Source organism: Alosa pseudoharengus, unplaced genomic scaffold (assembly GCF_046254945.1).
Source record: "Alosa pseudoharengus isolate Yale_2024_CS ecotype anadromous, Long Island Sound unplaced genomic scaffold, YU_APseudo_1.1 YU_APseudo_1.1_scf_20, whole genome shotgun sequence".
Taxonomy (NCBI): Eukaryota; Metazoa; Chordata; class Actinopteri; order Clupeiformes; family Clupeidae; genus Alosa; species Alosa pseudoharengus.
Window position 1 is genome coordinate 29,978,703 of NW_027468664.1, and position 24,282 is coordinate 30,002,984.

The 24,282-nt window shown below is 44.2% G+C and overlaps 1 protein-coding gene across 2 annotated transcripts; it reads left to right on the forward strand.

Moving 5' to 3' along the window:
- Window positions 1-1,518: 1,518 nt before the first annotated feature.
- On the forward strand, window positions 1,519-23,892 carry znf800b (zinc finger protein 800b). Of its 2 annotated transcripts, XM_076297068.1 has the most exons (6): window positions 1,519-1,604; window positions 8,379-8,527; window positions 15,334-15,429; window positions 18,423-18,566; window positions 19,141-21,154; window positions 22,540-23,892. In XM_076297068.1, coding segments are annotated over exons 2-6 (2,379 nt in total). In that variant the 5' UTR covers window positions 1,519-1,604; window positions 8,379-8,403; the 3' UTR covers window positions 22,541-23,892. The 2 variants fall into 2 exon arrangements, with proteins under 2 accessions (XP_076153183.1, XP_076153182.1); XM_076297067.1 differs by lacking the exon at window positions 22,540-23,892 and having other exon boundaries at window positions 19,141-21,158.
- Window positions 23,893-24,282: the final 390 nt, after the last annotated feature.

Genomic DNA, 24,282 nt, shown 5'->3' on the forward strand with positions numbered 1-24,282 from the left:
TTTGATAAAATAAAATTTAATTTCTCACCATCATTACACACGTTAATAAAAAGATTGTGCAATCAGCAAGCTCTACGAGATTGCACATGTGTGCATTACGCCTGTTAGAAAATAAACGTTTCCCGACGACTTCTCATTGCGCGCAACCTGGGCAGTTCGCAGTTGCAGGATTTGGATGGTGGGAACATGCTCAAACAAATTGATACATCATGCACGTGTTTAGATTGTAAGCACTTTCGCGCGCTATCCCCGGTCTACAGTATCATAGCAACCAAGTTTCCCCTAGCACCTGCGCAAGGGAAGGGAAGCTGTTTAAAGTTTCTACAGAACAGTAAACATGGCGTTTTTCTTCACAGGGATGCATGTTAAAGATAGCCACATCAGCATCACTGGGTGATTACTTGCAGAATGCCTGTAAATATCAGTCGATTACTGGGCAGATCTGAAAAGAAATGACGAATAACGTTACGTGAACTGCAAACCAAGGTGCTGACACACTTCTCGGTGATGATGCTAGCAGGCTAACATTAAGCAAGCTAGCGTTTGTTGGACTAGCTTGCTAGCTAGGATAACGTGACCACTTCAACTGTAAACTAGTTTTTGTGCGATGACATTACTCGCAACCCCCTGCAGTCTTTCGCATTGGGATCAGGCATTCCAAGCATGTCTTATCAGCTAAATCACATTGATAACATAGCTAGCTATCATAGCTATTTGAAATAAACATCACTTAATACGGTTAGGAACTAACGTTAATGTTACAGCTGCTTTTCTTGATTGGCCCTACTTTTCGTAAAGCTTAACCACTGTAAAGCGTTATGGTCTATAATGAAGTAACTTTAGGTATGTTATAGTGTTAAAACTGATTGAACCAATGTCAATTACTTTTTGCCTTTACCCAATTTCACTTTAGCATTTTCTAATGTCCTTAACAGTTATTGAATTTCTTGGTGACACTGAGGATCACTTGACATTACTTTCAAAAGAAGTCCATAACTTATAGCCCAGGCTACATATCAACATTTAGGTGTAGACTGAATTTGTTTTATTTTACAAGCATTTACCAAAGTATCACATTAATGCAAATTAAATCAATATTGTGGCCTATATTTGGGTATTTTCATGTATAGGGCATATTTTTGTGAAATTCCATGAAATAAAATTACAGTTTAAATTAACAAATCTCTTACATTGGAGCAATTATATGCATCATTAAAATAAGATGCCACGGTATTGTTTTAAAACTTTTTTGGCTGTTCTGACAATTTGGAGAAACCCAGGTTTATGGATTTGGAGTGAGCGCGCGCTAAAGACACGTGAATATATCACCTAAATAATCTGGAATTAACAGCACTTTTACTGTTCTGTTGAGGTCAGTTTTCCTGTAGACCTCTGTCGTGTTGACAGTCGTGGTATTTATAAAGTTTAGTGTAGCACCTTTTGCGCAGCAGCCGCACGACTGAGGGCTCTCCACGCTGTGCACAAAGGCTGCTGGCGAGGGAACTGCCGAGCGAGAACTCAGCACTGAGAGGCGTAATAAACAATCCCCAGCTAGCCCGAGAGGACGCACAGTCGAAGTAGCTCACCGGCCGAAACGCTTTCTGGTACGTAGCGAAAACTGATTTAATCTTGTGTTTTGACAGCCAATCTGGTAAGAACTACAATAATAACATTTACATCCACCGTAGACCGTTTAGCCGAGGCCCAGAATCGTTTTGGAAGCTAAAAAATGCCTCTTCGTACCTCACCGAACGTGGTTGTTTTGCAGAAAATGGCGTCATCGTTCTCTTGTTCGGTCCATTCATGGAGGGGCGAATGTTTGGTTTCAGAGGCTCATATTGTCCGTTAACAGCGTTTTTAAGGACAGACATAAACAATGTGTTTGGTATTTAACATCTTCAACGGCTCAACCACGGTAATTTACACATTTGTGACTGGATGTAGTCTGTAGGAAGACGCGCAAAGCCGGAAGGGTCACCGGACCTGTGCGCCAAGCTACTTCTTGGAAAAGGTGCCACTGAGCCGCATAGCGTAGCATTTAATCTTTCTCATCATCGACCATTTCGTAATTTACTTCGGCGATATAACTATCCACTTAACGGTTTTAGATCATTCGCAATATAGTTTTTAGTCGTGTATGGACGTATTCAACACTCCCTTTGTATCTCTTTTGGGTCAGCCCGCTTTTACGCTGCACTCTCGGCCATGCTGCAATCTGTGGAGGGGGCCTCTTTTCTTACGACTTGAAAGGTGCATTTTATACGTAGCCTTTCCTTTGATCAACTTAATCTGGTCTTTTGTGGTACGAAATAGTAGCTTTTTGGAGTTGACAATAAAAGCGTGTAAAGGAGATTTTAGGGGGATAATAGGTCAATGCAAACGGTGCCATGAGAACGGAGAAGTGCATTGCGCTTGTGGTTGCAAATAGACAGCGAGGAGAGGTTCTGAGTAAAGTAACGATAGACTCTCAAACAATCGAGGAGTTGGCACACACAAATTGGGGAGGTTAGTTCGAAGCTGCGCAACGATTGTGCCGTTTTGCGCATATCGGCGTAGCCTAGCTCTTGCGTTAGATCGCTACCTTCGTTAACCTGTCCTTGTAAGCGCACAGTAATCACTGTTTGGTAGTCATACACTGAATCATGCTTTCTGTGCATTATTTAGTTATCCACGAGCCGAATCAAGTCGACTGAAAGCCATCGGTGTCTGGCCCCAATGCACTGTCGGCCGTTACGTGCATGCGTCCTAGCCGTCCATACGAAAGAGTGAACAGATCCCGTATGACTGATATCCGTTTCTGCGGTGTACTCTTTAAAGAAAACACGTTATACCAGAAATAATTCTATTTATTTTTTGCGCTCATGCGTTTCGTGAAATATTGGGGTTCTTTGGCAGAGCAAGGCACTTCACCTTACATCGCGGGGGCTGATGTGGCGCTTTGGTGCACAATTTATTAAGTTTTGTAGATCGAAGTTACGCAACTGATCTTCACTAAGACGAACAGTTCAAGTGCTGTGCACCTCTCACATCAGGACATCTACTGGGACGCCGCGAATAAAAGTCAATTTTGTCATCACCAAATTAACTAGTGGCCGTTAGGAATATAAACGGTGCCATTTGCGTCACATCCCGCGTTTCACGTACGCCCATAGGACTAGGTTTGTACCCAATCGATCATTTGAAGGCGACTAAACTGTTGTTGTTTGCGTTGATTTCGCTGTAATTGATTAACCACATGGATTTAAGTTTCTCCAATGCACACCTGGCATTCTGCTATTGTCCATTACACACTCTGAAGAAGCTACTGGATTTTGCCACGTTTGTGAAGTGCTTCCTGTTTTGTTATTACGCAAGGAAGTAGTGCACATGGTCGTTGCCGTTAGTGTCGTGCGCCCAGTAGGCTTAGTTGATGACATTTGTGTTCTTTTGGTGAAACATTACCTGGACCATCGATGTGTATCTTACCTCATGATGGAGGTAAATCTCTTTCGACCTCAGTGCCCTTTGGACGTATCACCTTCCTAAAATACAAGCAAATCAAATCGAGTTTGAGGATGGAAAAAAAAAATGAAAGAAGGGAAGATTTGTTTTTGTTTCATTTTGAGTTTGACGTGGTTTTGTTTGCAAAACTTTCAATAGATATGGTTTAGGTCTTCAGGCTTCATATTTGACAGACTGAGCCAAACCAGATACTACTTTAGGGTGGTCAGTAGGCCTGCATTTTATCGTAATTAGCAAGTGTAATTGATTGCAGGTGAATACTTAATGGCCTTAGATTTGCAAATATTATATCAGTTATCGTGCTGCATTTCCAGACTTAATATGTTATGCGGAAGTAATGAGCTGGATGCAGGATCATTCACATCACCTGCCCTTGAGCGGGATGAGGATTCTGGTTTTTGTGTGGTGTTCTGTTGAACTGAAGTGTTGAATCAAACAATGTATGATTTATTTTTATAATATGAACACCTTGGAGTAGTGGGATGGAGACGGCAGGGGTGAGTCACGTCCTGTGGTGACTTCAAACCAGTGGCAGAAACTTTGTCCAGTGCAGGTCAGCCAACCTGTGACTCAGTTCAGTCGACTTAATAAAGTGAGGTGATCGACAAGACCCAGCTGAGGCCTCGTCCACACAAAAACGACTGGTATATGTTTTCGTACCGTTTTCAAAAAAGTTGAGATGTTATTTACACAGCCAGATAGATTGTGTTGGCAATCTTGGTGGTGTAATACCAATACTAATACCCCCCCCCCCCCACACACACACACACACACACACACACATATCTCGGCCCCCTTCCTACAACCCTCCTGTGTCTGCGCTCAGCCGTGGCCTGAAAGCAGCGGTGTGGCATTTCACAAGCTGTGGCGTGTGAGGCTGCTCTCAGCTCAGTCACTTTCGGATGAGCCATGGGCTGGAAGTGACTGTGGTTATTGCATGCCAGTTAACACCAGGTCAGGTCCGTGGTGCGCTAAGATTCGCCAGCAGTCAACTTGCCAGTATAAGCAGCTGAACCGGAATAGAATGAAATGGCAGATGGAATATTGGGACTTGTGTGTTTGTGTGAATGTGTGTTGGAGCGTAGGTGTTTACCTAGGGTGGTCAGTGGTATGAGTTTGGTTATATTAATGGTTCCTACCGTTGGACATTCATTTGGGTTGCCTGTTCCCCACAAGTTTCAGTTCAGCATTCTTTTTACTGATGCTGTTTGGCTCCTTTGTGCAATTAGCTACTCTTGTTTCTACGTGCAGTACTTTCCTCAAGTGTTTAGAGAGTCTTGCACTACTTTAGCTTGTCTGTCTCCATGGAGATGGAAACACGTTGCTCTAAGGTTGAGCATCTTAGTACATTGACCTGAATCACTATGCCTTTGTGTTTTGTTGACTAATCTGTAGGGGATTATATCACTGTTACTCATCCATGTAGGTCCAAGGGTTCCTGGAGATATATTTCGTTCAGATAGACATCACCCCCCTCATTCGTAGAGGTGTGAGGCATGACGTACCGCGTGCGTAAAATGTTGTTTTCCTGTTCATGTTCCACTTATCTCTGGTAATTACACTGTTTCTCTCATCCTGTGTCTCATCCTGACCTGGAAGCCGTGCCGGAGATGTCATGAATCCAGTTGTTGAAAGGTTGTCAATTAAATGACGGTTCTATTAAATGACGGTTCTATTAAATGACGGTTCTATTAAATGATGGTGTTGACAACCTTTCACCAACTGGATTGCAAATTGTCAAGAATTTTGCAAGTGTGTATGCAGACAATGTTTTCTTGTTAGGAAAATCTGATGATATTCTGATTAAGGTTGAGTTTTGGACAACTTAGGTCTAAGAATAACCTAGGGATCTATTTTTAGATGATTCCAGTGTAAACTTTCATTGGGGACCAAAACATTGTTAATCACATTAGTTTTGAGTAAGACAGAAATATGCATTAACAACTAAATAGTGTGTAGCGATAGCCTTGGTGGCAAGCTCGCACCGTCAAAGTGAATTGTTCCTAGGCTCAAAATATCATTACACTTCTGTTATACTGTGGAGAGGGTTCCCACAGACATTTTAACTTGGTAAGTGTACAGAAAGGGTATGAAAAGGGACGGTTTGTGCAGTCAATGCATTACCTAAATTTTTCTTCTGATTGGCACCATCTTATTAGGAGAAATGTGCATGAAGTTGATTACCGGATGTCGTACAACACTACTGTCATGGATGTGAAAGGAGGAGAGTTTGGTAATCAACTTGCACAGACTTTGTTCTTTGTTCTTATGAATGGTCTTATGATTGGAATAAGAGTCAGGTAATGTACTAATTGCACAAATAGTCATTAGTTAGTTTAATAGTGTTGGCCCCAACAGAAGTTTACGCTTGTTATCATCCAAAAATAGACCCTACCTGTAGGTTGTTCTCAGACTGGAGTTGACCCTTTAGACTTAGGCCTCCTTCCCTTTTTGGTTCTTCCAGAAAAATCTCCCTTCACATGTTTCACATGTCACAGTCACATCCTACTGATCATGATACTGCTTTGTATTAATTCAAGAATTCAAGAGGCAGTTTTTTTTAATGAATGAATGAATAAGAAAGCTTTGCAAAGCTGACAAAGTGTTTTGACAGACTTTTTTTCTTTAGATGTGGGCATTCAAGTGAGTGCGCAAAACATGTAATTTCTAAACATTTGAAATTGAAAAGGCACACTGCAGACGCCCTTTTGGTCTTTGATCTGCAATGACCAACATTCTGAATCATGCTTTTCAAGTGCCACATGATCTGCAAGCATCAGGAACTCACTACAAGCTAACTATGCAATGACAAATACAAAAGTTGAGAAACATTAGGGTGTTGTAGTCAGATATGATGAAATTATAATTTTTCCAATCCATGAGTCAGAAGATATTGTGATCCATGAAGGTGATGAAGGATCTGTTTTTGTAGTTATCATTATTATTTTTGTTGTTGTTTATTTCCAACCCCATCTATCATGCCATGTAGTTTTAAGGCAGCTCACTCTTCTGCTATGATATAAATGAGTTGGAACCTCTAATGCATGGAGTTTGTCTCCCCCCAGTGGTCGTTTGTCAGAGTGAGAATATATATTTTTATTTTTTATTTATCCTTTATTTTACCAGGTGAATCCCATTGACATTTTAAATCTCTATTTCCAGGTAGCCCTAGGCTCACACAATTAAAAAAGGTACAAAGATCCAGACTAGTAATGCCTTTGGTTTGTTTGACTTGGAGGTTGCCTGACTGACACTCCATCTCCAGTTTAGTAAGATATTAAATAGGCCTAGGCATTTATAATTATCACATTTTCATTTGACTTCAAAAACTTCTCTCTGGTTTGGTTAGGTTTGAATGTGAGCAGCAGATTGATATGCATGTTGTCACATGTGGGCTCTTTAATGACTCGGGTGTCATTTGCATTTCAAATATTTGTTAGTAACAACAATGATCACAGTTAGGCTACTCATCTGTATGTATGTCCGTTTGTTTTTCGGTTGGAGCATGATTGCAGACTACGTGTGTTTAGCCAACGCATTTATCTTTCTTTTGTCTTTCCTCCAAGGGCACTAAGTAGTAGGAGAAAGAGAAAGAGGTGTGAACTGGCCAGGGGGACAATGAGAGGAGGTTTAGCATACATAGACCCTTATCTATAGCGAGCCCTATCCACTTGAGTGGCGGCGAAGGTCCGACAGGATCGGAGGGCTGATGCTCTATCTACAAGGACTCAGGGAGTCTCCGGCAGACTGCTGTGATCTAATAACCATGCAGCGCTGCACATGCGTAGTTGACAGGCCCATAAATCACGTTACCACTGTCCCACTATGTCTGCTAGGGCTCGGCCGCCGTAGCTCGCTTGGCTGTTGCATAAGAGCGCTCATTGTTCATAATGTGAATTGTGAAAAGTGAGCATTCATCGGTGGTTATAAAAGTGTTCCCTGTAAAAGGAAATACTGGGAGCCCTGTATTATGTGTAAGTCATATGGTTTGTCCTCACAGCTGATTATTGAGTCTGCCAGTGGATGCAATTAATTGGTGACACCAGCAACAAATTGGGTGGTGACCTTTGACATGCCACAACTCACCGCAGTGCTTGTGAAATTGAGTGAGTGAGAGAGAGATAGTAAGTGTTGGTGTCAGTTTACTGGGACAGAAAGGAGAGCAATTTAAATGGCATTTGCTCTTAAATCTCTATACAGCAGGTAGGACTGTACAATTAATCAAATAAACTGATTAGCTGAATAAATCAATTAATCATCAGTTATTATCCATATTTTATTATAAATATCAGTATTTCCAACCATGATGAAAACAGCATAACGGAAATATAAGGATTTTTTTGCTTGCTGCATTCTGTTTGGCAGCCATGCTTGTCTTGAGTTATAAATCCAACACACTCTCATACTTAACAGTTGTAACTGTTGTATACATTATCTGTTGCAGGTATTTTTATGTATTTGTTTGTTTTTCAGTTGAATTATATTATAATTCCATTGAGCCTACTGTTAGGCTTATTTTTAAATTTAAAAACAAATTAAATTTAAATGAAAAAATGGAGATGTTTCCAAAATGTTGCTGTTTCCAATTATTGAGGAATTGTGTGTTAAATAATCATGAGCTCAATATTGACCAAAATGTTCCTTCCTCTACATCCTTCTACCTTCCTTTCTCCTCCCACCACACTTTAACTAGTACTGATAGTGTCTGCACTCTTATCCTCTAATTAATAGTATTGACCAAGGTCTCTTCTGCACTGTAGCTTCAATGTTCTCTTTCTGTAAGTCGCTTTGAATTAAATGGTCGGCCAAACGAAATGAGAGTGTGTGATTTTGAAGTCGTCCTCTGTTGTGTGTGTGTGTGTGTGTGTGGCCCACAGCGCTGCCCACTGCCTGCACTGGGAGATGGAGGAGCCCACGCCTGAACAGCAAAAGACTTCCACCAACGACAAAGGATGCCAGACCGACGAGATCTGCAACGGCAGCCCAGAACCAACTGGACCCGACTTCGGCTCGGCCCACCCACCTGGTACGCTCTGCAGCTAACCACACACACACACACACACACACACACACACACACACACACACACACACACAGAGATTATTGCTTAAGGTTTCCCTCAGGAGGTTTGGAACATTGGGGAGCCTCTCTAATGACTGAAGTGGAAGTCCTCAGGAAGGTTGCAGAGGATTATGGGAAATTCTTTCCATGACAAACATTGTCACCCCCATTGCCCCCCTCCCCCCCCCTGCAGAGATCAGAGAAACCCTTGACCCTACCCTAGGTTGCTCCCCACCACACCCCCATCTCACTCTGGACTCAGCAGGATAGCAGGAATCGTCACTTGTGTCACTTCTCAGGAAGTGGGTCAGCTCCCTCACACACTCACGCGTGCACACACACACACACACACACACACACACACACACAGAGAGAGAGAGAAAGAGAAAGAGAGAGATAGAGCGAGGGAGAGAGAATGCGAGGCATTCACATGTTCATATACAAACCCCAGTCATGTGACGGGGGAAGATGATGATGAGGTATCTTGATCCCTGACGGAGAGAGTGGAGGAAAAGCTGAGCTATAAATAAGCCCTAATTAACTAGAGCGTCCATGCGAGGTGTCTGTTGCATAAACCGAACATGTGGGCTGCCAGACCAGTCAACTGAAAACAGAATGCTCTCTCTCCATCTTTTTCAGTCTCTCTCTCTCTCTTCTCTCTCTCTCTCTCTCCATCTTTCCCAGTCTCTTTCTCTCCATCTTTCTCAGTCTCTCTCTCTCTTTCTGTCTGTCTGCTGTTCTGCTGGCAATGTCAAAAGTGTTGGGTGGTTGGTTGTTTTGAGTAGGGCTAGTTTCCTTTGATGTTATCATTTTTTTGTCATCTCATTCTCAGAGTCCTGGGGTGGTCACATGAATCCTAACTAAATCCTAACTAAATCGCTCGGGGAAACTTGCTAGCAGTGGCAAATGCAGTGTGTGTCTTGACCAACAAAGCACTTGTGTCTCAAAGGCACTAAAATGCCACTCACCCTCAGTCATTTCCCTCCGACCCCTCCACCTTATCTTTAGAGTCAGCAAAAGAAAAAAAAATCTTGCCTCTGGCTCCTCTGCCAGCAGGAAAGGGTTAATTATGCAAGCTTTGCCCGTCCGGCAATATTGCATCTGATTGGCTGAACTTTGCCCCTTGACCGATGGGAGATCAGGAGGACCTGCCCCCTCTGATTAGTCCCAGCATGTCGGAAGAGACGGGGGAGGGGCTGCCCCTAAGAGTGTGTGTGTGTGTGTGTGTGTGTGTGTGAGTATGAGAGAAGGGGAGGGGAGGATTTATGCATTACATCTGTGCATTAAATAGGGTGATAGATTGAAGTGCATTAGTCCACTTTATCCCAGCAGCTGTCTCTCAACCTGCACGTTTTCCTTTATTGACTCAGATAAAAGTAATGAAACAGCTGTAGAGAATGAGAACCCAGAGTTATTCCTTTGGTACTTGTGTGTTGAGAGGGAAGTTGCCTTTCAGAGTGATCATTCAACAACCTGTTTAAACTGCAGCCCCAGACTAATGAACTGCAAACGTAACCGCAGAAGAAGGTGTGGCACATTTATATTCTGAGGGATAAACAAGATCTTTTGACCCTTGATTTTTAGCAATGTTGAGAAGTCCTTTACGATGCTACAAAAGCACCAAGTTTGCTAAAAGTCATGTGCCATCATCTACCATTACACATTGTTCTGCGACATAATTCAAGGATTAAAGTTCTCCGTCGTAAGACGGATTTCCGTCAATTTGATTTTAGAAATGTCATATTTGAGATCGATGCAGATCCGATTAGAAAAAAAATAGGGGGGGGGGGGGACTATCACCTTTGCTTTTCCTTTTTTTAAGGCAACTACAAATATTAGGTCCGATGAATTAATGTGTGTGATGTTAAATGTTTGAAGACCTAATAGTGTTCTTGAGAACTTTCTGTGTCTCAATCAGTGACCGCTCAAGAAGATAGCCTACGTCAGCCATGAGTTTCGCTTTGTTTATGTTGTAGCTATACACACTTGTCTCGGGCGTTTGCTTAAAAAAAAGAACACGTATGGAGGACTATAACGGTCTAAAAGTTGGATTATAGTGACACATTAGAGACAGCTGATGAGGTTGGCCAATCCGTTTAACTTTTTTGGATATGATATTGTGAGCTCTATGTGCGAATTCGGAGAAGAAGCGTAGGCTGTGTTCTTTCCGTGCATCAATGTAGACAATTTCTTACTATCGCGAACTCTTGTCAGGGGAGGTCATTCATTTTTCGTGTCACCTATGACTTGAACAGATAGCCTTCTATGCCACCCGATGTAGGCTACTATTATTGTTACAGTTTTTAATCAATGCAACTAACATTATGTGTAAAGCCACGCAATATAAACCGTAGCCTATGCAATTTATTATCCCGTCTGTTATGACATGTACAACAATGTTTTTCACAATTTGCGACGGAAGGTTTTGACTGAGCGTGTTAGCATAAAAAAATAATAATATCACTGTCATCATCGCGAACTGTTGAGTAAGGGGGTCAGTCTGTTTGTGACGCACAGACAGCCTTGTAGTCTATTTTGCTTTAAGCCTCACTTTTAACGACAGTAGGTTGTGAGTGTATGTTGACAAAAAATAACCATACAATTAAAATAGTCAACTTAAAACGTTGCTGTAAAATATTATTACTTTATAGCACAAAACCATAACCAGTAGCCTATAGGCCTACCAGAACCTCGCATATTAGCGTCATGATTTGTGTGCGTCTATTTGGCAAGGCCACTAGCTGTCATGGATGCGTTGTTGCTAAAGGAAGGCAGGTGTCAAAAGTTAAAAAATAAATGGAGATGGGCAGCTGTTGGAAACGGGGGAGAACAAGCCATGGTTAAAGAAATTAAAGTGCCAGGGGTTTGCTTTTGCGCGGTTCGCTGCAAGAAAATTGTTTATGGATGCAATAGGAAAACGTTTTAGCACGCCACCAATCAGAAGACCGCCATAAGGTTAACGTTCGTGCACTTCAGGACATCTTCCCTACCTGGTGCAACTAGCCACCACGACAGAGGTAGGCTACGTTTATCTATTGCTGACCGTTTTTACGTTTAGAAAGTAGGCTACGCATGTTCTTTCATAGCGCAACACGACCTGTCCCTCACCATATCGCAACCTCTTGTCAACCTTATACAATCTGTTGCTGAAGACAAAAGCACCGTCTCCAGATTGTCGTTATCAAATGCGCAGACCTCCTGCATGAGCACACACAGTAGGCCCTATTGCTGCTCATTGGAAAACTGAGTTGTCTGTAAAACTCAAAATTACCATGTTTTCATTAAATGCGGATGAGGCAACAAATGGAAATATGAACAATATCTAGAATGTTCTGATTCGTTACTTTGATGAGGAAATGGGAAGTCTTGCAAACTTGATTTTATAGATTTTACTTGGTGTAGAATTGCATATTAACAAAAAAAAAAATCTCCCCTTTAAACACTTTTGGCCTGAAGTAATTAAATAAGAGTGTGTTAAAGCCTTTCTACAATATTGCTGCAGTAGAAAAGAACAGCAATGGCTAATCAGCAATGGTCAGGGATGGTACTAAAATATATTTTTGTTCATCAGGAAAACTCAATCTCAATCAAGAACACTCTCAATTCGCCTTATTCACATGGCGGCCATTGGCGGCTAAAACGAGGCTACAGGGTACACAAACCATAGGATTGTTATGTTCTATGCATTCACCTGTAGGTGGCATTAATTATATAGTAAGTGTACCCTGTAGCCTCGTTTTGGTTTAAACAATGGCCGCCGTGTGAATAAGGCGAATACTCCCTTTACTTTGCTGTTTGCATCTTTTTGTACATTAAAAACCAATAGGTCGCCACCGCAAAAGGGGTGCTATCTCTATAGGTAGATATGAACAACGTAAAACTTATGGCCTGAAAAAAGTTCAGGCAAACGATTTTTTTTCACTTTAATCCCTGCATAATTTCCCACCTTCTGAAAGCGGTGGAGGCATAGTTTTTTTTTTTTGGGGGGGGGGGGGGGGCTTTTTATGTCTTTAATCAGACAGGATAGTGAAAAGAGTGACAGGAAGCAAGTGGGAGAGAGAGACTGGATGCGATCAGGAAATGACCCGGGTCGGACTCTAACCTGGGTCTCCGTAGGCGTGTGGACCCAAATGGTCGCTGTAGCAAGTTGCACCACAGTGCCCACCAGAGCATAGTCGTTTTGCCGTACTTCAGTTGAGAAAGGCTGCATTAGCACTTATTACAGGATATCACCAAGAGTAAGCCTTTTCTGTTTGCTTGTAACTTGTAACTGTTCCCATGCAGCCTTTTCCCTCATTTCGAGGAAAGAATTACAAGTAAATGTAAAAAAAAAAAAAAAAACTTAATCTACAGTGTAATGCAGTGTAATTATGCTGTAATTAAATGTAATTGTTTCATTTTGTTTTATTTAGATGTGCTGCAGTGTATGCGTGTGTGTATGCGTGTGTGTGTGTGTGTGTGTGTGTGTGTGTGTGTGTGTGTGTGTGTGTGTGTGTGTGTGTGTGTGTGTGTGTGTGTGTGTGTGTGTGTGTCACCTCTAGTGGTGGACCTTTCCAGAATAGCGGATGTGTATGGCCATGGCCAACGTCTCAGAGAGGAAATGCCTTGGCACAGCCATAAACTTCTGTGCACAAAGAGCGCCATAGACTGGCATCACAAACAAATACACATCAGTTTGAGCCCCTGAACAGGACGGCAAGCCCATAAATCGTGCCGCCCCGCAAACACCAATCTCTGCCAGCTGTCTCTGTTTTTTTTATTTGTAATTATATTTATGCTTCTGTCAGCCCACGCTCTCCCAAACATGATCAGTGTCCCTCTTGTGTTACGGCCGGCCACAGTCTCTCTATCTCTCTCTCTCTGTCTCTTCTCTTTTCTCTCTCTATCTCTCTTTCTCTCTCTCTCTCTCTCTCTCTCTCTCTCTCTGTGTCTCTTCATCACTCTGCCTCCGGCATTAGTCTATCATGTTGCCCCTCGGTCAAACTGAAAAGGGGTTGACCTGTCTCAGCTCGACTTGGAAGAAATTGATAGAGCAAAATTTCACTTTGATATTTCCCCCTGTGAAGGACCAAAGCCTCCTTCCAGTTGAAGTGTTTATATTAAAGATTCTTATGTCATAGGAAGTAATTAAATGCAGACAGATACAATGCTGTGTGTGTGTGTGTCTGTTGTATGAGTGAGTGTGTGTGTGTGTGTGTGTTAGGACAGGGACAAAGCTGCCAGCAGTGAACAGCAATAGACCTCTGAAGTTCGCCTACAAAAAAGCTACCATCTTTGCCCAAATATGGAGATCTGCTATTTTAAGATTTTCCCTATGGAAAAATAACATGGGGATTTAGAATTATCACACCTGTTAAACTCTCGTGGGGACAACAAAATTGTAAATGCAAACGTTTTGCTGTACACACTTTTGTCCTCTGCCTTCGAGTGGATACTGTGATCTCCGGTACGTGAAGGTGGCACACTTTGATTTTTGCTACACCAGAGCTAACTTGCGATGCAACTTTCCATTAAGTTAAGTAGCAAGTTAGCTCTTGGGTAGCAAACGTCAAATTGTGCCGCCTTCACGTACTTGAGATCACAGTATCCAGTCAAAGGCAGAGGACAAAAGTGCATTTCAGACTTTTTCGTCCCCGCCGGAGTTTAACAGGTTTGATAAATCAAAATCCCCATGTTATTTTCCAAAAGGAAAAATCGCCAGATACCAGATCTCAAAGATTTTTTATTTACAGCTTTTTTGTAGGCAAACTTGAGAGGTCTATAGCTTGGAAATATCAGCAGTGTGTTTACAAACATGTATCAGTGGTTCATCTCTGATTCATTGTGAACTGATGGTAAGCATTCAGCTGAGAAGAAAAGAAGTGCCTAAAGAGCTGTGAATGCCTGGAAAGGAAGACCCCGTTTTTGGTCCTTTCTTTGAAAGGGGTTTGTGAAAGGATGAGCTGAAGGACAGAGAAGTTACAGAACCCTGAGAGACCCTCCGAAAGAAAACTGGAGAAAAATCTCTCTCCCCCCCCCCCCTGGACAGTTGTGACTAGAGCGAAGGATAAGAGAGAATGGTAGACTTCCTCCTCCGCCACCCTTTCATCTCTTTGTGGTAACAAATCTGAATTCTCAACAAGTCACTGCGAGACTAGAGACACCTCAGAGGGGAACTGGTGTTTTAACTTGGGAGACAAATAAATCCACACACACACACACCACCAAGCACGACGTCTTAGATTTGTCTCCCCTTGCTTGTATTCCACTTGAACTCTTTCACAGAACTGCCAGTATGCGTCTGCGGAACAGGTAGGAGTCTGATCATATCAAAGGCCCTTGCTTTGATGGTAAAGAATGGGGAATATTGTCAAAGGGGAGAAGAGGCTCTTCATATTTAAGGTGTGGATCTTCAGTCTAACCACTCAACCCTCCTCACGGCCCAGTTGATCAGATCACTTTCTTTTATCTGTCGACTCTGATACAACCTGGCAGATTTGTTTTAGCCCCAGAAGAAGCCCACTGACTATTAACGGCCTTCCAAACTCCAGATAGTGTCTACTCTCTTTCTTTCTTTTGATGTCATGTCAGAAGTGTTGTTAACAATGCACCTGTCATAATATTAAAGTGGAAGACCAGGCCAAAAAGAATTCATATGGTGTTGCCTGGATTATGTACAGGATTTTGACAGTGACTGTGTTCTCTCTCTCTCTCTCTCTCTCTCTCTCTCTCTCTCTCCCTCCCTCCCTCCCTCTCTGTGTGTGTGTGTGTGTGTGTGTGTGTGTGTTCCAGGGTGTTGTGTGGAGCCTGGAGACCCTCCTCTGCTGCAAAAACAGATTCAAACCTCCAGGTCTGGTATCCAGCAGATTATCGAGTGTTTCCGATCAGGTGAGCGCTCGTTCCTGTACTCTGTCCGGCATCTTCTCCCTTGGCTGTCCCTTCAACTTCATGCAGACAATCTTAAAAACTAAATGATTTCCCATTTTTTTAGTATCAGTTATAATGAATGAAGCTATTATGTTCCACTCCCTGTCATGCTCCTTGCATGTGCAGTGAGTGTGACAACTGTCAAAATCTCTTGCCAAAAGTCCTTGGTAGCCTAGTTATTGTTGTGGTAGATATATTGGTGTTGGTACTCGGTATTGACAAGTACACTCTAACTCGGTTTTGGAAAAAAATGGTATTGGTGCATCCCTAGGTAATGATATATCTGGTTGAAAATATAGTATACTATATAGAAAATATAGTATAGTATATCATCCAATATCTGGCTGACCATGATCAATGTGTAAATGTTAGTGACAATTTTTGATAAATATCTATTATGGCAGTGATATCATGATGTGACTTAGTCAGTGCAGAAAACACAGGGTAGAATAGGCTGGTCAGGTGAAAGAGAGTCCCTCACATCTCTTTATTGCATTACTTTTCCTGATGTTTTGGGTCTCTGCCATGGTATCGGTTTAGTGTCTGTATTGAGATTTTGGTATCGCCGTGACAACACTATAGCAGTGTGGGGCTTTGTCCAAGTGGAACTCCAAGTACAGTTTCTGCCCAAACTCTATGTGGGTCTTTTAACAGAAATGGTCTGAGATTCTTTGGTATAAAAACACTGCATGCTCTTTAAAAGTCAGGCTAGATCAGGTAGGGCTGTCTGCATATAGTAAAGCAACAGCATGATTTAAAAAAAAAAAAAAAAAACCTCAGTTAAGTGGGTCATCCCATATTCGTATCCTCCTCTGTAACCTTCTGAAGTGAAGATGAAGCAGTAGGTCCCGAGGCCTTTCTTACTACAGTACAAATATAGCAAGACTGAAAATAAGATCAAGTCCAGTATTGACATTGACTGAAAATGACAATACACATGCCAAACTACTATTTAAAACTATGGTGGGCCAACATTTGTTTTGTGGCTAATACTCATCATCCATGAACAAAACAAATATGTAAGCTAGTTTGCAGTGTTCCTTTCAATTGATGTCAATTGAAAATCCACTGACCATGCACATTTGCAGTGAATTGCTTTAAAACTAGTGAACTGTGCATCTTATTTGTTGGAAAAGACTGAATGTGTTCGGCCGCAGGCTGCGCCAAAGCACCTGCACTTCCTATTAAACAAAACCTGATTGAAGTAGGCTACGCAAATGTAGCTTCACCTTGTGTGTAATTTAATTATATATGTCACTACTGCCTTGAACATGAGGTTCTCTTAATAGGATTTAATGGTTATTCATTCTAATAGTTTTCAGGTGGACTTAATGACCATTCTTTAATTATGCCCATCGTTATCAAAAGAATACTAGGAGCTGCATGCTCAGCAAAGGTAGCTGGCATATACCAGCCTTCGCTCAAGTGCCCACTTGTTAAAAGAAGATATGGTCAGGGCAAATGGACATGCATAAGTAGGTCTAAGCTTGACTTAATTGGCGTTTACTTTTAGGTTGAGGGTTTAAGAGAGGCTGTAGCAGATCACATTGCCATGTTGGTGGCCGGGATTTTCTTAAGTGTAAGTGTAGAAGACCTTGAAGGATGTATCCTATTTGGAAAAAGAATGTAGGCCTGCTCTCACTCTGACTGGCACTTTTTCCACACTCTACCAGAGAGTAGAGTAATCAAGGATCTTTGACTCTACCTTCCGCAGTGGGAGGTCTAGGTTCATAAAGTAGATGTACTCGTAGGGACATGGTGTCAACATTTAAATTGACTTGTTTGCAATTAACGCTCCTTGAGCTGGGTGATGGAGCCGGAGATGAAACTGCTCACCCACTGCATATGTAAAATTGTAGGAAAAACATGGCAGACAAGGTCACAGTGATCCCTCCATAGACATATAAGAAAGGCAGGCAGGCAGGACTGTGACATCATCCATTCACTGACGTTCATTTTCAGAAACGGGAAGTTGACTCATTCTACCTCCCATTCTATTTCCTTTGTTCCACTTTTGATGTTGGCGTGGTAACAGCCTGTAATACTGTCATGGAGGAAATTCCCATAACTGGTATTATTATACGGCTCTTCACAATGCTAGTAGAACACTCCATTGACTTGAATGTGATATCCCAACGTTCTACGGTAAAATAAATTCATGTAATTACCGCTGCAAAAATATAATTACCGCTGTCAATGGCAACGGGTTTTGTGCTGCTGATCATATCACTCCGCAAGTATTCCGGTCACTTCTTGCATTGGAACTTCATTCAAAAGTGAAAGCAGACGGTTGATCAGCTGTGTTCTAAAGAATGTTTGATTCAAGTTCAGCGTGTGTTGCGAACTATTTGTTTCTCAGCAAAAGCCACGACGAAACAGTAACAAATAAGTGTAAAGAGACATATCGTGGAGTTTTTTTTTTTCGTTTTGGCAAGTAGCCGTATAATAAGCGGGATAATGTATAGAACGCCGGTCACTATGGGAAAATAAGTCCCTTCAGGGCGAAACAAGACCCCTCCGCTGGCGTGTCAGGGTCCGGTTCGCCCTGTCGGGACTTATTTTCCCAATAATGACCGGCGTTCTATACATTATCCCTTACATAACAGGTGCATCTCGCAAAAATAGAATGTCGTTGAAAAATCCATTGCCCTAAAGGCTCAGAATGTTGCCGATGTTTTGACTTAATTAGTTGATTAGAGCTCTTCTCGGGTTGACATTTCTGTATTATAAATCTTTATTCTAAAATTAAATTTTAATATTTTAATATATTTTTATGTAATCATCAAGATTAGAATAATCAAAATTAAATCAAACAGAAAAAAGGCTTAAAATATTTCACTTTATGTGTAATGACTCTAGAAGATTCACTTCTTGAAACAAATTCTGTCTGTAAGTGGTTTTGAGGAAGTATGTCATGGTGAACGGTCAGGTGAATGGCTTGTGTTCGCTTGCAGGCACCACACAGCTCCGGCACATCCTGCTGAAGGAGGTGGACACCATCTTTGAGTGTAAGCTGTGCCGCAGCCTGTTCCGCGGCCTCCCCAACCTCATCACGCACAAGGAGTTCTACTGTTTCCCCCGGCACCCCGAGCCTGACGGTCAGCATCTCAAACACACATACACACACAGACGCACATGCACACTCGGACAGACAGACAAACACACACATACACACAGATGTGTACACACCAACACACACATAGGCATGTGCATCCTTAAACACAAACACAAACACACACACTCAGACAACAGACAGACAAACGCACACAGACACATACATGCGCATGCATACGCACTCACACACACGTGCATACTTAGACAGACAGACAAACACACACACACACACACACACACACACATCATTTCTGACAATACACCTCATTAACCTTCAGAGAAACCCACTGTGTTTTGTGTTCCCTGAATTTGTCTTTCACGCTCTTTGAAGCTGATTAGTTGTTTGACTTTGAAACTAGATGCATTATACCCCGTGGTGTAATGAGATCGTCACCTCAGTGCATGTAGTTTAGGCTTCTCATAAATCTACTTGTCCACACTTATCACAAAATGTTCAATGTGAAAGGTCTTTGATCCCGTATGTGAACTATCTAAGAAGGATAAACGAATTTTCAAATATTCATCCCACCTGTCACCTTCCATTTTTGTCCTGGGCAGGCTCTTCGAGAGAGGCCAGACAGAGCACAGCCATGAAGGAACTGATCGAGGCCATCTACCCACGGAAGGACGAGTACGTCGTGCGGCTGGAGCCCATCAGCACCAACCAGAACGCCGTCTTCCAGCACATCGCCCACGACGACAAAACCACTAGCCAGGCCACAGCTGAGCACCGCAAGGAGAAGGAGAAGGAGAAAGACAGAGACAAGGAGAAAGAGCCGGAACTGAAACACACTGTCCTGCTGGAGAAAGTGGACCCAGATGTGTTGGAGAGCGAGGCAGAAAACCAGGAGGAGACGGAGGAGGAGGAGGAGGAGGAGGGGGAGGCTGAAGAGGAGGAGGATGAGGAGGAAGAGGAGGAACTGCAAGGAATGGAAGAGGAGGATGATGAGGATGAGGGCACAGAAGACGAAGGCGACCCGCAGGACAGCCCCGAGAAGGGATCGGACATCGATGTGGACGTGAGCGACAGTTCGGACCCCGTGCTGCAGGGCGTGACCATCACCTGCTGCATGTGCGGCAAGGACTTCTACTCTCGGCAGAGTATCCGCCGGCACTGCCGCAAGATGCACCAGAACCGGCTGGAGGAGCTGCGCAAGTTCACCGAGATGCGCACCGTGCCCATCAGCCTGCTCTCCATGGTCAAGGTGCCCACGGGCGCCTCGCCCGTCAAGACGCCCTACGGCAAGAGCTGCCCCGTCTGCTACAAGTCGTTCGCCACCAAGGCCAACGTGCGGCGCCACTTTGACGAGGTGCACCGCGGCCTGCGCCGCGACCTCATCACGCCCGACATCGCCACCAAGCCCGGCGAGCCGCTCTCGCTGGAGAGCAAGCCCGGCCCGACGGCGGCGGCGGCAGCGACTCCGCAGTACAACCTGGCGTCCGGCAAGTGCCTGGTGTGCAAGCGGAAATACAGCAGCCAGGCGCGGCTCAAGAGGCACCTGCGCATCGTGCACAAGATCCGGCCCAAGGTGACCGCAACCTCCGCCGCCGCCAACTCTGCTCAGACGCCCTCGTCTTCCGCAGGTAAGAAGGCCGTCAAGCGTCCAGCCTCGCCGCCTCCTCAAGCCGAAGTGCAACGCCGTGGAAGGCCGAAGAAGTACAAACGGGAGGAGCAGTACAGGCCTCGTAAGCTGCAGGAGGAGGGCAGCGACGAGGGGGACGCGAGTCCCACGGTGCGCCGGCCGAAGCTGGCGCTGGGCTTCGACTTCAAGCTGCTCTACTGCAAGCTGTGCAAGCGGCAGTTCAGCTCACGGCAGAACCTGGACAAGCACATCGAGCTGCACACGGACAACGACAACGAGATCTTCATCAAGTTCTACCGCTGCCCGCTGTGCAGCTACGAGACGCGGCGCAAGCGCGACGTGCTGCGCCACATCACCGTGGTGCACAAGAAGCCCGGCACCTACCTGTCCAAGATCATGGCCACCATCGAGAGCCGCGCCGTCAAGAAGCCCGCCGAGCTGGTGCTGAGGAACAGCGGCGCGGTCAAGCGGACTCAGCCGCCCGCGGCGTCGCAGCACCCGAAGGAGGAGATGAACGGCAGACACGAGCCGGCCGTCGCCGGGACCGCAACCCAGAGCACGCGCAAGCACTCGGACACCCCCGCGTCGTCCACCCCGGTCACGCGCAGGCACGAGATCCCCCCGCCCACCCCGCCCGTCACGAGGAAGCACAGCCTGTTCCACTCCAGCCCGCCGGTCACCAGGAAGTCCGACCAGCACCATCACCACCAGCAGCAGCACCCCACGACGCCCCACACGCGCAAACAGGAGGCCCCACAGCCTCTGGCCTCAGCCAAGCAGGAGCCGGCCGAGTCGCAGCACAGCACGGAGGTCAAGGTCACCAAGAACTTCTCCCTTCACGCCTGTGACATGTGCGGCCGGGCCTTCGCCAAGAAGCTCTACCTGGAGACGCACAAGCGCAGCCACCGGAACGCCGCTGCCGCCGCCGCGTCCACCAACGACGACAACCGCACTCAAGGGGTCAGCACGCGGTCGAAGGCCCTGCTCTGGTAAGTGTCTCTCTCTCTCCCAACATCACATCCTCCCAGCCTTTCTTTCATTCCATCCTGCCTTTCTTGCTTGCTTGCTTTCTGCCATTTGTTCTTTTATTCATTGATTCGTGCAATCCCTTTTTCCTTGTTTTTGTACGGAGTATAAGCCTGCTATTTACCTACAGCTAAAGAGTGCCCTCACAACAATGCCTCTGAGACTGCGACTGAACAAATGTTTAGAAGCACTTCCTGTTTGCGAGAAAACAATCGGGAGAGCTCGGCCGCAAGTCGTTGGTAGACCCTAGAGTCACTCCCGCTGAGTCAACGTGAGGCATCCTGCGTGGGCTCCAATGGGGTTCGTGCCGGTGGCTCTTCTTGCGCGCGTTGAGCCGAGCCGTTCGAGATGAGTTGAGCAGCACCGTCTCCAGAGGAGCCGAGGGTCCCCTTCGACCAGACTTTAATGAACTGGCCTTGTAGCTCCGCGAGCAAACAGTGACGCTCCGCTCGGCTCTGAAATATGGATCCCACGGCTGGGCCAGGAAATAAGGCCGAGCCCCCCGCTATTCAGCTCAAGGTTTTTTTTTTTTTGTTTTTTTTTAACAAGAACCCCCCCCATACACACACACACACACACACACACACACACACACACACACACACACACACACACACACTCAGACACACAGAGAGAGAGAGAGACTCATTCTTATGCTTTTCTCCTGAGGATGCCCATGAGTGGTCTGTGATGAACTAGTAGCCGTGGTGGAGGGGGAGAAGCGGAGGTCTTGAGAGGCTCCTCTTAAAAGAACGCAATTAAAGGAGTTTGGCTGCGTCGTTTCCAAAAACGAGCTCCTCTATACGCCGCCGCATTGTCAGACTGTGCAAGGACCGCGGAGACCAGACTGTGCCCCTGAACAACGGCTTTAAGTCCGAGCTTTTCTCCATCTTCCTCTCCACAGACCTCTTATTTGCTGCCTTTGCTGTATGTTGGTTAGGCTGTTAGCAGCAGATGTGAGGTCTGCTGTAGTACATTCTTTGAACATGAGGCTTTGTTTTGTCAGCAAAATAGTTTAGTTTGCCGCCGGGACCCATTTGGATGGATGCATCGTAGTCACTGTTTGGCTGTGTGTCTGTGTGTCTGTGTGTGTGTGTGTGTGTGTGTGTGTGAGTGGCTGTGTCTGTGTCTGTCTATTAGTGTGTCAGTGTGTCCATATGTGTATGTGTATATGTGTCTGTCTGTGTCTGTGTGTGTGTGTGTGGCTCTGTGCATGCTTCAAACATCTTTTAATTGACCACAGAGCTCACAGCTGTTTTTCTCTCTTTTCCTCTCTTCCTTTCCCTCTCTCTCCTCATCCCTCTCTCCCCTATCCCTCTCTCCCCCATCTCGCCTTCCCCTTTCTCAGATCTTTTCTAAGGATGCATCTCATGATCTCACACTGGATCCCTCAACGTCACGCCAGACGCGAAGAGAAGGGGAGCTTTGAAAACGCTGCCAGCTTTGGACGTGAAAAATGCTGGCGCCACTGTATTGTAAATAGTACCAAAACAAAAAGAAGGTTCACGAAGGAGAAGGCATGGTGATGTTTGTGTACAAAGGGACTGGTTTCTAGCTTTCCCGTATCTCAGAGGACGTCCATAGCCCCCTCTCTTTTGGTTTGTTTGTTTGTTTGTTTGTTTGTTTGTTTGTTGACGTTTTCCAGGAACTCTAATCTCAATATCTGCCTACTCGGTTGAATGTTTGTGAGTTGTACGAACCGGAAATGATTAACATTTATTCTTGCAGACCACCAGCCTAAGCCCCACAACTACACTCCCCATCCCCTTCCACGCCCAATCCTCCCCCCTCAGCGTAATAGGACTCTGTGAGTCAGCAAAGGCTGTGCTTTCTTTCGTTTTGTTCGTTTGTCTGTGTGTTTTATAATGTCTAGGACCACAGTCACTCTTCTTTGTTTGAATGAACTTTATTAAAACTCATTCCACGATCAGCCCTCCAGATCGGAACCCTCGACTCGGTGCCTCCACTATACTCTACCCTTTACACTTACCGCCCAGATATCTAGGGCTGTTCAGTTGCACCGCACCGCTTCCTCCACTTGGGGGCAGCAGAGTGCAAGTCAAGTGCATTATGGAGGCACCACAGCATGGGGTTGTTGGTCTAGGCACCGTTGGCTGTTGTTTTCCCTCATTTCCTTTACCTTTTGCTCAGATGTGAGCATGCTCAAGTACCAAAACAAATCCTGTTTTAGAGGATCGACCAGAAGCAAATCTCTACTTTCTTGAACTTAAAAAAAAAATGTCCTGACTACTTCCAGATGGAAAGGTTTCGTTTGTTTGTTTGTTTTTTTATAGACCCTTTAAGTTGCCATCAGCTGAAGTCATGCCGCTTAGTTGTTAGCCGTGAAGGGGGCAATTGAACAAAAGTTCATGCAAATATATTATTTGACTTGTGTATAGTCAGAAAACTAACACATGCATAGGTTCTACCAACAGCGTCACCATTTAGACTAAAGCGTTCAGTGTTGGAAAATATTCTAGTTTGGTTATATTACTGACAGGTCATTATTTTACTCGATAATAAGCCAATCATTCAAAAGCTGAAGTAATTAGAATCATTAATTTTATGTAGTCTTCCTGGGCTATTTTGCCTCCCAACACACCCACTGCAGCAGGTAGGCTTCTTGGTTCATTGCTGAAATGAATGTATTCCTAGCTGAATCCACACTCGCTTTCCCTAATAAACCAAGCAACGAAAACAATTATGTGTTACTGTGATTATTTGTTTTACTTTTGCCTGCTGAGAATCGAATAGGATAAAGAGTTTTGCAGATTGTTATATATAAGTAAGTATATATAAGTCAGTCTTTTATTTCCAAATGTTACATAAGTTTGTGAAGGGAAGACCAAAACATGATTTTATCAGATAAAAGATGAAAATGTTTTTAGATCAAGCAGGTAAGACGATGTACTGTCCAACTTTTCTGAGGGTAATTGTAATCTAACAGGCCAAACCGTTTGAGTAATTCGAATAAATAAATAAATTTAATGTTATAATGATGGGTGACATTTAAAATGCCCCTCGTCATGCAAAGGGTTGCAGAAATGTTTGGCTGATTTCATAAAAAAAAAAAACACGGTGTATTGCCATT

What these genes read in the sequence shown, in the direction of transcription:
- znf800b (XM_076297067.1), top strand. Translation starts at nt 8,404, where the DNA reads ATGGAGGAGCCCACGCCTGAACAGCAAAAGACTTCCACCAACGACAAA. An exon ending in TATCGAGTGTTTCCGATCAG is followed by an intron (nt 15,430 to 18,422) that starts GTGAGCGCTCGT and finishes GTTCGCTTGCAG; the next exon opens with GCACCACACAGCTCCGGCAC. An exon ending in CCGGCACCCCGAGCCTGACG is followed by an intron (nt 18,567 to 19,140) that starts GTCAGCATCTCA and finishes TGTCCTGGGCAG; the next exon opens with GCTCTTCGAGAGAGGCCAGA.